The 14,046-nt window shown below is 38.6% G+C and overlaps 2 protein-coding genes and 2 pseudogenes across 2 annotated transcripts in view; all 4 read right to left on the reverse strand.

Annotated features, from left to right (window-relative positions):
* Nucleotides 1-2,307: 2,307 nt before the first annotated feature.
* On the reverse strand, nt 2,308-3,429 carry LOC149034244 (52 kDa repressor of the inhibitor of the protein kinase-like; annotated as a pseudogene).
* On the reverse strand, nt 3,183-5,144 carry LOC149034245 (52 kDa repressor of the inhibitor of the protein kinase-like). Its single transcript, XM_089194587.1, has one exon. It carries the CDS (start codon nt 4,281-4,283, stop codon nt 3,585-3,587), a length of 699 nt encoding a protein of 232 aa, XP_089050713.1. The 5' UTR covers nt 4,284-5,144; the 3' UTR covers nt 3,183-3,584.
* Nucleotides 5,145-11,556: 6,412 nt separating this feature from the next.
* Nucleotides 11,557-13,551, reverse strand: LOC149034246 (uncharacterized; annotated as a pseudogene).
* Nucleotides 13,552-14,032: 481 nt separating this feature from the next.
* Nucleotides 14,033-14,046, reverse strand: part of LOC149034247 (uncharacterized) — a 1,416-nt gene continuing 1,402 nt past the window's right edge. The window contains exon 2 of the mRNA XM_089193952.1: nt 14,033-14,046. This exon is cut by the window's right edge and continues 507 nt beyond it. The gene's annotated coding sequence lies outside the window, so the exon portion shown is untranslated.

A 14,046-nucleotide genomic window follows, 5' to 3' on the forward strand; every position in this document is an offset into this window, starting at 1 on the left:
TTATGTCTATTGGTAAGGAGTTTCAGAGATAAGTGGCAGCAGCAGAAAATGCACAGTCAACAAGAATTAGCAAGGTTCTTATAGCTAATGGTGTTTGTAGCATTGTGTTATTAGATTGTACTTGGAGTTCTGTTTAGGAGAGACTAAATTCTTAATATACTCTGATGCTGTTCCATGAATAGCCCTATAGGTTATAAAGATTATCTTAAAGTCAATTCTATTGAATTAAAGGCAAGAACCCAATGGTAAACCAAAGCTGATGTCAAACTTGACAGATGCTGCACTGTCTATTACAATATGTGGGAACTCCAGTGCAGTTCCACAAAATCCAAACTTATCCTCAAAATGCTGAAGCAATAGTGTTACACCAATAAGCTGATTGCAGCTCAGGGAAAAGCCTGCATGTCATAACATGAGAAACTGCTTGTGGGGCAAATACTCTCTTTGAAGCTTAGCCAAGAACTGGAGGCTACTTACCGGTCAATGATTCTTCTTGTCAAGTTCCAGACCAGATTTTTGCAGATTTCAGCAGATTTCATTTCTGGGTCAGGGTAAGAAAAAAATTTTGAACTCCACTTGTCCAATGGACAAGCGAGGTTCAGGTTTTACTTTTCTAAACCTCAAGTCTTGTTGTCCATGGATGTAGAGTCAAATCCAAGCTCTGATGCTTGATAATGTAAACAAAGCATAAACCTTTTTATTTTAGAACTAAAATAACGTATACTGAATTTTAAGTGTCAAGAGAGTACTCATAATGCATACAAGTAATAGTATACTTATTTAGAGTGTTGTTTGAATTGTGAGTCTTTAAATATGTAAGCCACTACTCTGAAACACTTTCAGAGCTGCTGTCCATCTGAGGTAACTTGGGCAACACAATGCAAAATGACAATGCTTTGATTGACTCCCCTGTTTAGCTGAGTTACAACTTCCATCTTAGAGCCAAGCATAACTGAGGCACCATCAAAATTACATCCTACCAGTTTTTGTTGGAGAGTTGTCTCTGTTATGCCAATCCCAAGAAGACTCTGATCGATTGCATTTAAAATTCCATCTGCTTTAGCAGATTCTAGAGGAACAATATCCACAAAATGACAAGCTGACCAGCCTTTCTTGTTAACATACCGTATCTGACATACACAGTTTCTTGCTCTACTATACCAGAATCAGTAGATCCGTCTGATAATAATGGACATAAATCTACTATCACTCACTGTAGACTGAATTTTACCTTTCTCTACTTAGGCTATGTGGCTAATAAATGTTTTGTATCATTTATCATTCTTGTACTGTTCCCCAAATTGAACACCATTACTCTTCTGTAACTCACACAGACTCAAAAATCTTCTGAAGGCGAGTTCTTCGTGTGCTACAAAAAAAGACATGTTGAACTGAAGTGCAGAAAACCCTTTTTACTCAATTGAAGCACATTTCTTTGAACAACTACCTTAACTGGTTCCACATACTGAGGATTTGAATGATCTTTCTCAAATTGCAGTGAGCAACAATAATGTTCCTCTGACTTCTTATGATGAACAAGAGAATCTATGTGATATCTTCCGCCCGATCCACAGCCAATGTACAAAAAACTTTGTCGATTTGCAAAGGTGGGATACCTTCTTCATCTGGAACAATACATCATATCTTGGTTCGCATCATGTACTACCCATGGGAAGGTGTCCTTCAAAGATTCTGGAAACTTTCGAATTCAAACCGTTGGCCTGTCAGATTGTTTTGTCTTCTCATTCACTTCAGTGCTTTCAGTTTTTGCCGAAGGTTTTGCTTTTCTCTTTAGGTGCTTTCCTGATGCACCAAAATAGCCTTTTATGCTTTGCTGATCAGCCATTGTGCATGTACTAACAGCGACCAAGAGGGTCTATTAATAAATGCATAAAGCAATTCCCCCAAATGAGTTCCAGGCCCTTTTTGGTATGCATTCAATGGTGGCTAAATAGTAAGTGTTCAACTCGTTTCATTTCTAACTTGTAAGTTTCTTTTGTGAAAAGTGATCTGTTTTACACAAGCAAAAACTTAAAAGTATCCTAATTTCCCTGCTGAAACATTTAAGATATCTTGTTTTTTTTAATTATTTTCTGAAGATTCACTTGTCCAAAGGACAAGTAAGATTAGCAAACCACTTGTCCAGTGGCCAAAACCACTTGCAGGTGCAGATCTAGGAAAACTTTTGACTGATCTACTGCAAAACATGTGCAGAAGGCACAAGCTCCTATGGGGGTCCAGGGGCATGCTCCCCTGGGAAATTTTTCAATTTTAACAACCTAAAGTGCCCTTTCCTGGCTTTTTGAGTCAGTCACGCAATATATTTGCCAGTTCCATTCTTCTTGGATGAGGCTTGGCAAATCTGCGAATTATTTTGTCAAAGTCAATGTCCATGTTGTAATGAATGTGCAGCAAGGCAAGTCCTGTCAATCTCGTCGGTGACATCATACAGTGTAAATATGTTTTCAGTTGCCTCAAAGCTGACACATTCCTTTCATGCTCGCATGTGGTGACTGGTAAGGTGGAAAATATTTTGAGGCACTGTGATGTTAGGATAGATTGTATGGTCGATCTTCTTCAAAGTTGCTGATGGATCTTGTCGTTCCCACTCTCTTTGTCATAAAGTCATCTTGGCATCAAGGTCCAAAGGTGAGGGCAACAAATCTTCATGGAACGTGGAAAACCAGCCAAAGGACGTCATCCATGTTTTTTTTGATGCCACTAGCATTGACGGAACAGCAAATAGACACTGCACTGCTGTTTCTTGCTCACTACTGCCAAATTGATTTTCCAGCTCACGTGAGATTTCTCCCATTGTGGTCTTCTATTGTTTCAGCAGGGGTGTTTGCACGGTTGTGCTGTACCTGACAGGTTCTTGGTTTTTGCACTGTGATGCCCAGCTTCTTTGCAATTTGGCATGCTTCTTTCATGTTTCTCTTCTACCTTTTGGCACACAGAAGATAATGTTTTAACTAATTCTCTAATGTCGCTATGTCACTGGATGTGCCTTGTATCTTAACTGTTAGCCCCTTAACGAACATTAAAACTGCCTGGCAGACTGTTAAGGTAACAACGAAGTCAAAATTAGTGATAGTATGGTAATGGCTAACTGCTTTCTTAGTTGAATCCACATCCCAATTTCTTTCTGCAGTTGCTTTGATGGTTTCCAGTGTTGCAACAATGGCTTCATAAAGCTCCAGGAAGACCTCCAAACCTTCTCTACGCTGAATCCAGTGGGGTCCTACAAACATCAAGGAGCTTGTGACAGCGGAATTCAGGACAGACATCTTTCACTTTCTGGACAAGGAGAGCTTCTTTCTTCGGAGAGTACATTAAGGATCTAGTTACCTCTCCAACGGTATCAAACATATTTTGAACATTCTGCATCTTGCACGCACTCACAACAGAGAGGTTTAGGCGGTGAGCCATACAATGAGTGTATAAAGCCTTTGGATATTACCTTCTGACAATGGCTGCTGCACTGTTATAAGGTCCTTACATGTTGCCTGCATGGTCATGTCACTGTCCCTTGCAGTAATCCATAGACAAGCCAAGTTCTTGAACGGCCTTCATTATAGGAGTGGCTATAGATTGACCAGTGATGCTGTCTTCACACATGTAGAACCCAACAATTCTTTTCTGACATTTCTTTCTTTGTTGACAAACCTTAGAAAGAGTGGTAGTTGTTCCTTGTTACTGCTGTCACTTGCCTCATCTGCTAGTAGGGAAAATGCACCTGCTTCATTGATCTCTGCAATGATCTTGTCTTGGATGTAAGTGCCTAACACTTTTATGATTTCATTTTGGATCATCTTAGAGCAGTATGCTGCATTTCTTAGGCCATTGGTGAAATGATTCGCTAGCACTTTATTGCCAGCTTCCACTCTGAAATTCAGTGGTGCTTGAAAGTTTCCTGGGTTGCCTGAAGCTTCCTCTATGTGTGACGTGTCATCACGGTGGCCTCGTAATGCTATGTTCTGCACAACAGTTTTTATGATAGATCGTAACTTCTGTCTGTTAAGTTCGACAGTGTTGCAATAAATATCACTGAGCTGCTGTGAGATAGACGGCATTTTCCCTTGCTGTACCCGAAGGAAATCTTCAGTGCAGCCAACCACTGCCTTGTGAAATTCGGAATTAAGTTGGTGTTCCTTGAACTTCGTGCTTGCAGATACCCAGTCCTTTAAAGGACTCTTATATAGTTTGTTAAGGCAGTCACTCTTCTTTCCTGGCAGGTGTCCAAACAAAACACAAAAGCAGCAAAATGCTCCACTCCAAGCCATAGAGTAGACCAGCCACAGAACTGAGTAAGCCACTTGAAACAAAATGCTCTGATCTTTCCACAAAAATGGGCTTGAGGGAAATTGTAGCTTCAAGGTGGTGTCCAATAATTTTTTAGGAGGTCTAGCTTTTGGTCATTAGGTAGTGATTGTGCTATGGTATAGTTCAATCTCAAATCGCTGACGTGTTTGGTAGAATTCTGCTGGTGTCAGCATCCATTGTAGTGGCTGAAAGAAATAGACAAAGAGGCTTTTACAATTTATGCCAAGTTGGTTAAGTGATTTAATCATTTAAATATCGCACTTGACAAATCGGTTTGATAATAACATCTAAACATAATAAATATTTAATACATGTAGAATAACTCAATTATGGAATTATAAAGCAGCTTACAGCATCTTTTAAAAACTCTTCTAGTATATCAACGAGGAACATCACATTCTGACACCAGAAGACTTCGTTATCTCTTTCATTGATGCTGTGAGACATTTCCAAAAGTTGTGGATTTTTGCACCTATCCACAATAAATCTCACATCCATCAGTGACAGTGGTATCCCTTTTACAAATAAAGAAAACAACGCAGGCAAAGAAACTGCCAATTTAACAGCTTCATTAGAACAAAGCTTTGTTCGGTTCATAGATAAAATGTTAATTTTACTCATTTGTCTCATTTGGGACTCGCTGAAACTATTTTCATCAATACATAAACAGTCATTAAGAATTAGCACTTCAAGACCAACAGCTTCAGACTTTTGGTTTGGTAAGCAGTTTAAGGTACGTATTGGCTGACCTCTTAAATCTAAGTGTGTCAGCTTGTGAGCCACTTGTAGACTGTTTAGTAATACCTCATTAAACCTGGACTGGGATACTTTGATGTCAACATAATCATAGAAATATGCGAAAAAGCCCTGGAGTGTGAAATAATGTTCAGAAACTGAGCTTTGGTCAAATGACAAATGTTCCACCTATAGAGGTAGACTATGCCAGAGACCATCTGTCTGTGAAATGTTATACCATCTCTTTGAAACCTTGCTTAAGGTTCTGACAATTTCCTTCAGGCTAAAATGCCTAAAAACTGCAACAAGTAGTTCACCTGGTAGGGCTGTACAAATCAGAAAATAAAATCTTGATCATGTTTTTACTCTTTGTTTAACTGCAAATTGTTTTACAACTATGAAGACATATTCTTTATGTCTAATATTAACAATAACTCTTACTGGTCAGACTAGTTTGCCAAGCTATTTTAAAAACTACATAATCAGAAACTTGTTTGGGTATCATAACAACCAGGTTACCCTGACATCATTACTTTCGGCGCCAAAGCTCGAGTGAGCTGGAAACAAAAATTAAAAAGTTCCCAGCAGGAATAATCAATTTGTTTTCATAATAAGCTTTTCTTCTTGCTAAATCTACAACCAAAATCAACTTGAAAACAGGGGGTGATTTATATCAGCAAATTCTTGCACAAATTTAATGAATGCTACATAGGTCTACATAGGTATGTATAAGCTTCAATATACATCTGATATTCTTTGGTTTGATTTTACCTTCAATCTCTGGTGATGTTTGACTTTCCTCAGAAGACCTTGGTTGCTTGGCAGCGGGACTGTCATTATTCACGACCTCTACAAGAAAGACAATTTTCCATAAACATCATTTCAAAACTGAGTATTATATTTCGAATTGTGTAATCAGCAGACCAGGAAATCTTTGGTCATCTTAGAAATGTGTTATACCCTCCAGTCCAGACAATCGATCTGCGTTTTCTCTTTCTCCATCTTCATTGCTAGAACAAGTTTCCACTGCAAAGATAAATCATTTGTGCAAGCATTAGAAAGAGGACAAATTTCAGCCCAGACAAACACGTCTGGGTACCACGTCAGCCAGGTGTGTGTACACCGAACGAAAATAACTTTTTAGTAAAATTAATTTGTCTGAAGTAGTTAGTAATTTGTGACTTTGACGTTGTGACAATCTTGAGGTTGTTATGTTTTCCACACTCTTGTTGAAGTTGTTGTCCAAAGACGTTGAATGATCAATTGTTGTCCAAAGACGTTGAATGATCATACAAGTAGAATTAACCGAATAGCAGAATTGCACAAATCGCGCGGGAAAATCTAAGTTTGGTCTAGACACCTGAGACCATGATTTGATGGCATGACCGCTGTCAGGAGATTAGTGATTTCCTGGCTGTAAAATTTTGCCACCAGAAACTGTCTATGACCCTTGTCTATTTCCGGTACTTGGCAAGAAAGAATCAAGAATCACTGATAATAATGGTACATTATTCAAAGAAATTCCAGCTTCAAGCGAATACAAAAGAAAAGTAATCGATGGGCTGATTGAAAAAACTTTGGCTAAGCCACCTGCTTGCCCAGTCCGAAGCCAAACAACTCCAATTGCAGATCGACCACTTGAGAACAATCTGTCATGTGTAGGATCGCTAAAACAACATGACATAAGGAGCCGAAAGGCCAAAATGACAGAGATCTTAAACAGAAATAGGCCCCTCATTACGTGTACATCTCTGCCACACCATCTCGTTCAAAGATCCATTTCTTGCCACTTAGGTATTTCTGCAGTAATTCATCCTCAATTAGTCTAACATTCAGGCTTTAGCTTGGCAATAACCATGCCTGATATTCCAGAAAAGTCTTATCCATGTGGTCATGAGGCTTATACTGTTTACATCCTTGGCTAAGGGGCCTCCACATGGTGACACAACCATTGTGTGACAAGTAGCCCATCTTTTGTCATTTGTTGCCAAATTACAGTGAATAGATTTCTTATTTCCAGGTGGAAACATATTCATAGTTGAATAGAAGTGGCCTAAGATTAGTCATTCAAACTGTATTTGAAATGATATGTATTTGCATTTGAAATGAAAAAAAACTAAAATCTAAATAACTAAATTTTAAGAAATACATCAAAGTTATTAAAAGACATAAAGTGATAATCTCATCTTCTATATCTCTACTCAGATTTAGCTATGTTTGGTTAATTTTGGTTTTTTTATGAAAGTAAAGATTAGCATAGTCCATTAGTCATAGTTATTTTAAGAAAGCAAGCTCCCCGGTTTTACACCACTTTAAGGAAAGGTTTTTTTGAGGTATTTGGTCTTTTACCACTTTCCCTTAATTCCTAGGCAGAGGCGACTAATGATAGAGTTAACAAACCCCTCTCCACACTGGTACAATGAAATCTAGTGTCAATGTCAAAGTTACCTTAGTATCCTTATTAACCATCAGCTCTACACCACCTTTTTATTAGACTTTTGATGGATTTCATTGGCATATACTGTTTGAAAGTAGTGTACCCCTTATACTTCTGTGTAAAGAGGATGTGAAATTGTTCCTAAAGCAGATCCTTGTGGAACACCATGTCAAAGAGGATGTTTCACAAAGCTACCACCATCAGGTACATAAGATCAAACAGATACATGTAAGATTGTAACCATAGGCCCAGCAGTTATACCAAAAAATAAGAGAGCAGAATGTCATAATAAACAGTATCAAAAAAAGCAGACAAGTTATCTCCTTTCTCAAGCAATTCTTTGACCTTGTCCAAGCTAGGAACTTGATGGTCTATTTGTTGGCTCTGATGGTGATACAGCATATTCCCTTTGTGATGTTTTCTGTATCTCTCAGTGTGGTGTTTAAAATGGCCAGTCAGTCATCTCAGTAAAGTCTGATAAAGATGTTGACATTTTGCAGTTGGGAAAGGAGGAAACTTCCTACTAGCTCGCATGCTTCAGCACCATCGTAGCAGCCCATGTGACATCAAATGCTGTATCACCCTTCTTTTGTCAAGTTAGCTGTTTGTGCATAAGGATCAAATGTTTTGCATGTACTATGTTTCTTTTGTTGTCAGTGATGTCATTGTAGGCTGAGGTACAGTTGAGTGCTCTGGGAGGAGGTCTTGGCTGATAGAGGTGTAGAATACTTTGACGTCAAAGCAAATAAAACTGGTGTTTGTTTTTAATGGCTTTAAAGCATTTGATCACAGATGTTGTGTTTTTCCATCTGTTGAATTTGGATACTCGTGGTTTTGTTGTTGATTCTGTCGAGGATTGTTTTGCTGATTTTGCAAAAGCTTGGTTGGTGGTCTTTCAGTGTTATGAATGTGACTTTGTTAGCTGTGGTGTCCAAACGAACCACAGTGGGAAAAGGTCTTTCCGCAACACCTAACGGTTCCTGGCCATTTCGTCTCATCAACAACATACTTTCTCCACCCCAGTTCTTTTTTCTTTTCTCCTCCGATGACATGTCTCTTTCTTGCCGAGGGTTTCAGTAATCTTTCGACAGTTCTTAAGAACTGGTCTTTCCGCTCTTCAATGTCTGTCTCTCCTACATCCTCTACCATCGTTCATCAATGCCCAGTTATGATGTTTTGTTTTCTGAATGGATGGCTCGTGTAGTATTAGGCTGTGTTTTTTTTTTGTAGGACTTTGTGATATTTGTTCTAATAGATAGTTGTATATTGACATACTTTATAAAATTTCGGTGCTCCGTCAGCAGTGATGAGTAGGTTTCGTTTTTTATGCATTTGGTGTTGTCTTTGAGTTTGTTGAGAAAAGGGTTATAAACTTGTTTGAATTTTGCCAACTGTATCATCTTTAGTATGTCGTCTTTAAATACCTTTAACTCGTCAATTGGAGGCGGGTTGCCAGCAACATTTCTCCAATTCTGGAACAATGGTCTTCAAGGTCTGCTTGAATGCAGTGACAATGACATCACTTTCATCTTAACATTGCACAGTAAAATGCACAGACATTCTTTTGTTGCAGTTGGCAAGAACCATAATTTTTGCATCTATCACATTTCCAGAAGCGCACACAGATGTTTATCTGGTAAAGTGCAGCCATGGTAATTAAAGCGAGATTATCTTCGCACAGACTGGTAGGTATCTTCCCTGTTAGACCTGCAATTGTCCCTTCAGCCATGCAGAGACTTTGTTTGCTGAGGCGAACCAGCCTCTTTTGCGGCAAATACAGTAGTGTATGAAGGCCTTTCAATTTGGCTTGAAGTGTTAGGGTAGAGTACTTAACAGTCTTGCTTTTGTTTTAAATAGGGAAAGACAGATCGTGAACATATGCGATGATGTTGTCTGGTTTTCCATCGGATGGAGTCATAGCAGGGCCTTAAGGCTCATCAGCATGTAGGCTTAAACTTGTTGGAAAATTTTTGGCCAGCACAGGTTCTGGCACAGTAACGACAGAAGGCAAAGGGTTGGCCTTGGGTGCAATTCAGACTTCTTGCCCAATCTCTAGTTCAGGCTACCGTTTTGCACAACAGTCGTGGTAATAGTGAAAAAGGTAAAAAAACGTTCTCTGGTTAAAAAGGTTTTAAAATATGAGCTTTCGGCTATTATACTTTAGCCTTTAACGAATGTAAAAAATATAAGCGCGTGAATGGAAATATATACAGGGGAGGGTGTGAAAAAATTAAAAACTAAAAAATGCAATAGATGTGTGAAAAGCTAAAAAATGGACAATAGAATAAAATCAAATTACAATAAGATAGAATATTGTCTTGGTAACGGTTTAGACTTATTGTCTGCGCCAACAGTTTTTGCGGTATGCCAAGATTCTAGTGTTTTTCGAACGCGGTAATTGCCTTTGTCTATCACGGTAGCGCCCTCAAAGTCAATCGCGTGATTGTTTTCCCACGCATGGTTGGCAATGTTCGAGCCACTCGTTTAGTTTTTAAGATTTCGTTGATGTTCCTTTCTTCGGGTTTTAAAGCATCTGCCAGTTTCTCCAACATAACTCCAACAGCAGTCAGAGCACAGAATTTTGTAGACAACATTGCATTGTAGATCTAAGGGCTGCCTGAACTTAGGTGACGGAAAGCGATTCATGAAATTGCACGGGAACTAACAATTCTCACTTCAATCGGCTACAAAACAAATTACTTACTTCTGTGGCGATATCCAATCAAACGTATTTCAATAACAGGTCAGCAAAACGGGTCAGCAGATCGAACAGTAATACACTACAGGTTAGCAACGTTCAACGTAAAGTCTGTAAGGTACAAAACGCTTATAATCTTTGTCTCTGATTTCACGTTACTTAAAACGTGTCCTAACTGAATGATCAAGTTACTTAGCTAGCTATTACGCCATTGACTGTCAACCACGTGGCTAATCAAACAATCAAATGTCAATAAACGGATTTAATATCAATCAACGAAACAATATCGTCTATGTGATGATAAATAATATCAGCAAGTGACATGGCTGCACATTGCTTACCAGCATTTTCAGCAAAGTGTGCTTCATTTCCCTGACTGTAGTCAGTACATATTGTCCTTGTTGGATCGATGGCATCAAATATTGTAGGGCCTGGATTTTCCTCTACATCATTTGCCTTCCTGTTCAACCGAGGTTCCCTTACTTTTGTCATTTTGAAATATGCCTCTGTGAATTCTCAACAGTGCAAGGAGAATGCAATAACAATACCACTTATTTCACTTTATGGCACCATCAGGTGGCTTCAGACACTTTCAAACACTTTCAGACACTTTCAAACACTCAGTGGTGCAATCCACACCATTAGATCAAGCCAATAGTTGTTGGCTTGCAAGAGTGCAATGACTCCTTTCAGTGTAGTACAACCCAAACCGAAGATTCAAGCTATTAAATGTAGTCTTTTAATAGTGTAAAAACTCTTGCACAAGCTGCACTTATGGCACAAGCAGGGTTTGGGTGTTTTGGCATGTGTGAGGAGAACTAACTTGTGATACGATCTTAGTTTCTGATTTCTGGCTATGGATTTTGATGGAAGGAGGAGAGGCTCTCAAATAGACTTGGCTGCAGTTGTGAAGTTAAGAGGTCAAATGATTAGAGTTAAAGATTACCAGACTGCTCATTTCGGTGTCCTGAAATGACCATAGTGTGGCATTTTGACATCCTGGTTTAAGAGCTTAGAGGGATGACAGTGGCTCCTACACAATGATCGATGTTAACTGTGAATAGACCAGCTTCTTTGCTATTATTTTTCGTCATTCTAGTTAACTTACATGTAGGCTGTGTATTCTAAGCAGTCAAGCTTTATACTACATTGCACCTGAGGTGTGCTGTTTTTCTTTAGATACTGCAAAACAGGTAGTGCATACTGGATAACCTGTCTGGTCTAGGCTTACTAAAAGAAAACATCTTCGCTTCCTCTCTTGCCCTTAACCTTGGCCACAACTGCTTCCTCTTCTCTCTTATTTCCGCATGTGTCAAATTCCTCTTTCATTTCTCTTGCTCTTTGGAAGATGAACTCATGGTCCTTAGCTTTTCCAAAGGGATAGGGTAACCCTCTTAGCATTGATGACGGAGCCAAAATTGCTTACAGTCAAGCGCCCCTTCCTCACTAAATGCCAGGAGGGATTGTTTCTCTGACCGACAGTTAAGAGCTGATTTGATTTACAATTTCTCTCTCAACCTTTAATTTTCGTCTGATAAACTCTTGTTGTTCAGCAGCAGTAGATTGAGTGAGAAATTCCTCGGAAAAAATTAGTTCTTCCTCTGTTGAGACAGGTAGATCCCCAGTTGTTTTGGCTCTGGGCTTAACAGCCGGCATAGGCCAGTGAACTTTCCATACGCTCGCAATTCTGAATACAGCGCTTCTCGATCGCCTTGATTTGGTTGTCAGAGTAAGGCTGTTTATCCTGGCGTGGTTGGAGGAAACATTTCAGAAATAGATTTCCGAGAAATATCAGGTGCATTCCGTTTTTTCCATGAACACTCAACATCAGTCCGACTCAAGTTATAAATTCCATAGATGAACAGAGCTGCAGCATGGCTACATTTATAAGCTCCCCGTGGACACTCGCACTCGCTCGATTTAATCGCACTGTTTTGGTCAAGGTATATCTAAAAAGAAAATTATAATAAACAAAGTTTAACAGTATTTTTCTATACGCTTTCATTTCAATGGTTGTCATTTACTGCATTTCACTTACCATCACTTTATACACTTTTTTTTTTCCATACTAGCGTGAACCTGTCCCTTCAAAACACCTTGACTCGCACTGAAGCTTTCCACATGGTTAGATTTGAAGTGATTTTCACCTTATGAAACGGATTTATTCTCATTTTCGAAGAAAGAAAGTAGAGATGCAATTGTCAGTACCGCCACCTTGTTTCACGAGCGTTTGTTTAGAACAGGAAATTTAGTTGCCATGGAAGCGTGACGTAACTGCTTTAGTACTCTATGGTTAACTTAGACTTTGTTTAAATAATCGGCCCAATATTTTTAAAGAGAAAAAATGGTTTGGGGGACTACAAAATAAAATGGTTTTATAAGACTGTACTTTACAGTGATATATACATGTTATAATTATATGGTTAGAGAGGTTATTAAATTCTGAACATTTCTGTGATACAAAAAGTAAACAAATAATTAATCCCAATCTCCATGGTAACCAACAATTATACATAATTCATGCAAATATGCAAATTAAAATCAGACTCTCTAGGTTTAGATAAATTTTCTCACAATGTTTTACATATTTTCCTTGGCAGTGTATACATTAACAAGAAGGCTATTTTATAAGCTATTCGTAATGCACAACTATTCATGGCAGAGCTAAACCGCCCCAAATGTTGCATTAGACTCAAATTCTAGCAAGGGTGCATAATCACAACAGAGCTCTGAAAACAGTTCCTTTACTCTTTTGTCCATCATGATTTCAATGTTTTTAATGCATACATTTACCCTCTCAAAGGCCTTTTCAGTTGGCTTCAAATGTTTCTATAATCCTTTGCGTTACAGAAATGACTTGTATTCTGCACTGGCTTGATCTAGTTCTTTGAGCTTAGCCTCAATTTTTCCATCAAGCTCAAGCAGTTTTTCACCACTTCCATGCTATTTCAAAAGATTTTTGTTGATGTTAATGGGCCCTCTGAGCATTCCTTTCAGCTCAGTAACTTGCTCTTAGCCATTTCCCTTGTGGATTTCCAACTGTTTGAATAAAGGGATGTGTAATTTCTCCTCTTTAACATACTGCTTGTATTTCACAGGGTCTGACTCGTACTCCTTCATTAATATCTTGAGCACTTCCTACAACACCAAATTCATATCGTAAACATTCAATATAAGGTACCAGACAATCTTGCTCTACTACCAGTTGTTACAGATGTCATCACAGGTAAAGCAAACGTTAACCTCCTTGCTGCTCTATTTACAACAATGTGATGGTAATTTGACATTATGCAAGAGTGTCAGAAATCAGTTCTAAACAAAACATTAATTTTCCTTGAAACTCACCACTATGGGCCATGAAAAATATACAGAGATGATAAAATTGGAAAATTAAACGAGACTTACCTGTAAGTTGAAGTTTGATTGAGATTCTATCACATGACCAAGGAGGCAGGAGATCACATGAGATAGCACAGCGTATGCGTCAAGTCATTGTTTTAAAGCCAGTGGTTGTGTCAGATATAATCCAGATTCCCATATTACACATAATAATAACAGGGGTGGGATCTCATAGCTGACAGGGTGGGCATGTGATCTCCTGCCTCCTTGGTCATGTGATAGAATCTCAATCAAACTTCAACTTACAGGTAAGTCTCGTTTAATTTTCCAATTCTATCACATGACCGGAGGCATGGAGAGCCCATGAGACTTCAAAGCTCTGACACAGCCATCTAAATATGTCACATAAAACAATTGCATACCAATTGTAAACATATTTTAATATGAATGTTATTGATGTTCAACCAATAAAAAATTTGTTAGCTAATTTGTGTAATGGATATCATATCAATAA

The sequence above is a fragment of the Pocillopora damicornis genome, chromosome 14, assembly GCF_964200805.1.
Source record: "Pocillopora damicornis chromosome 14, jaPocDami1.2, whole genome shotgun sequence".
In the NCBI taxonomy this organism is placed as follows: domain Eukaryota; kingdom Metazoa; phylum Cnidaria; class Anthozoa; order Scleractinia; family Pocilloporidae; genus Pocillopora; species Pocillopora damicornis.

What these genes read in the sequence shown, in the direction of transcription:
- LOC149034245 (XM_089194587.1), bottom strand. Translation starts at nt 4,283, where the DNA reads ATGGCTTGGAGTGGAGCATTTTGCTGCTTTTGTGTTTTGTTTGGACAC.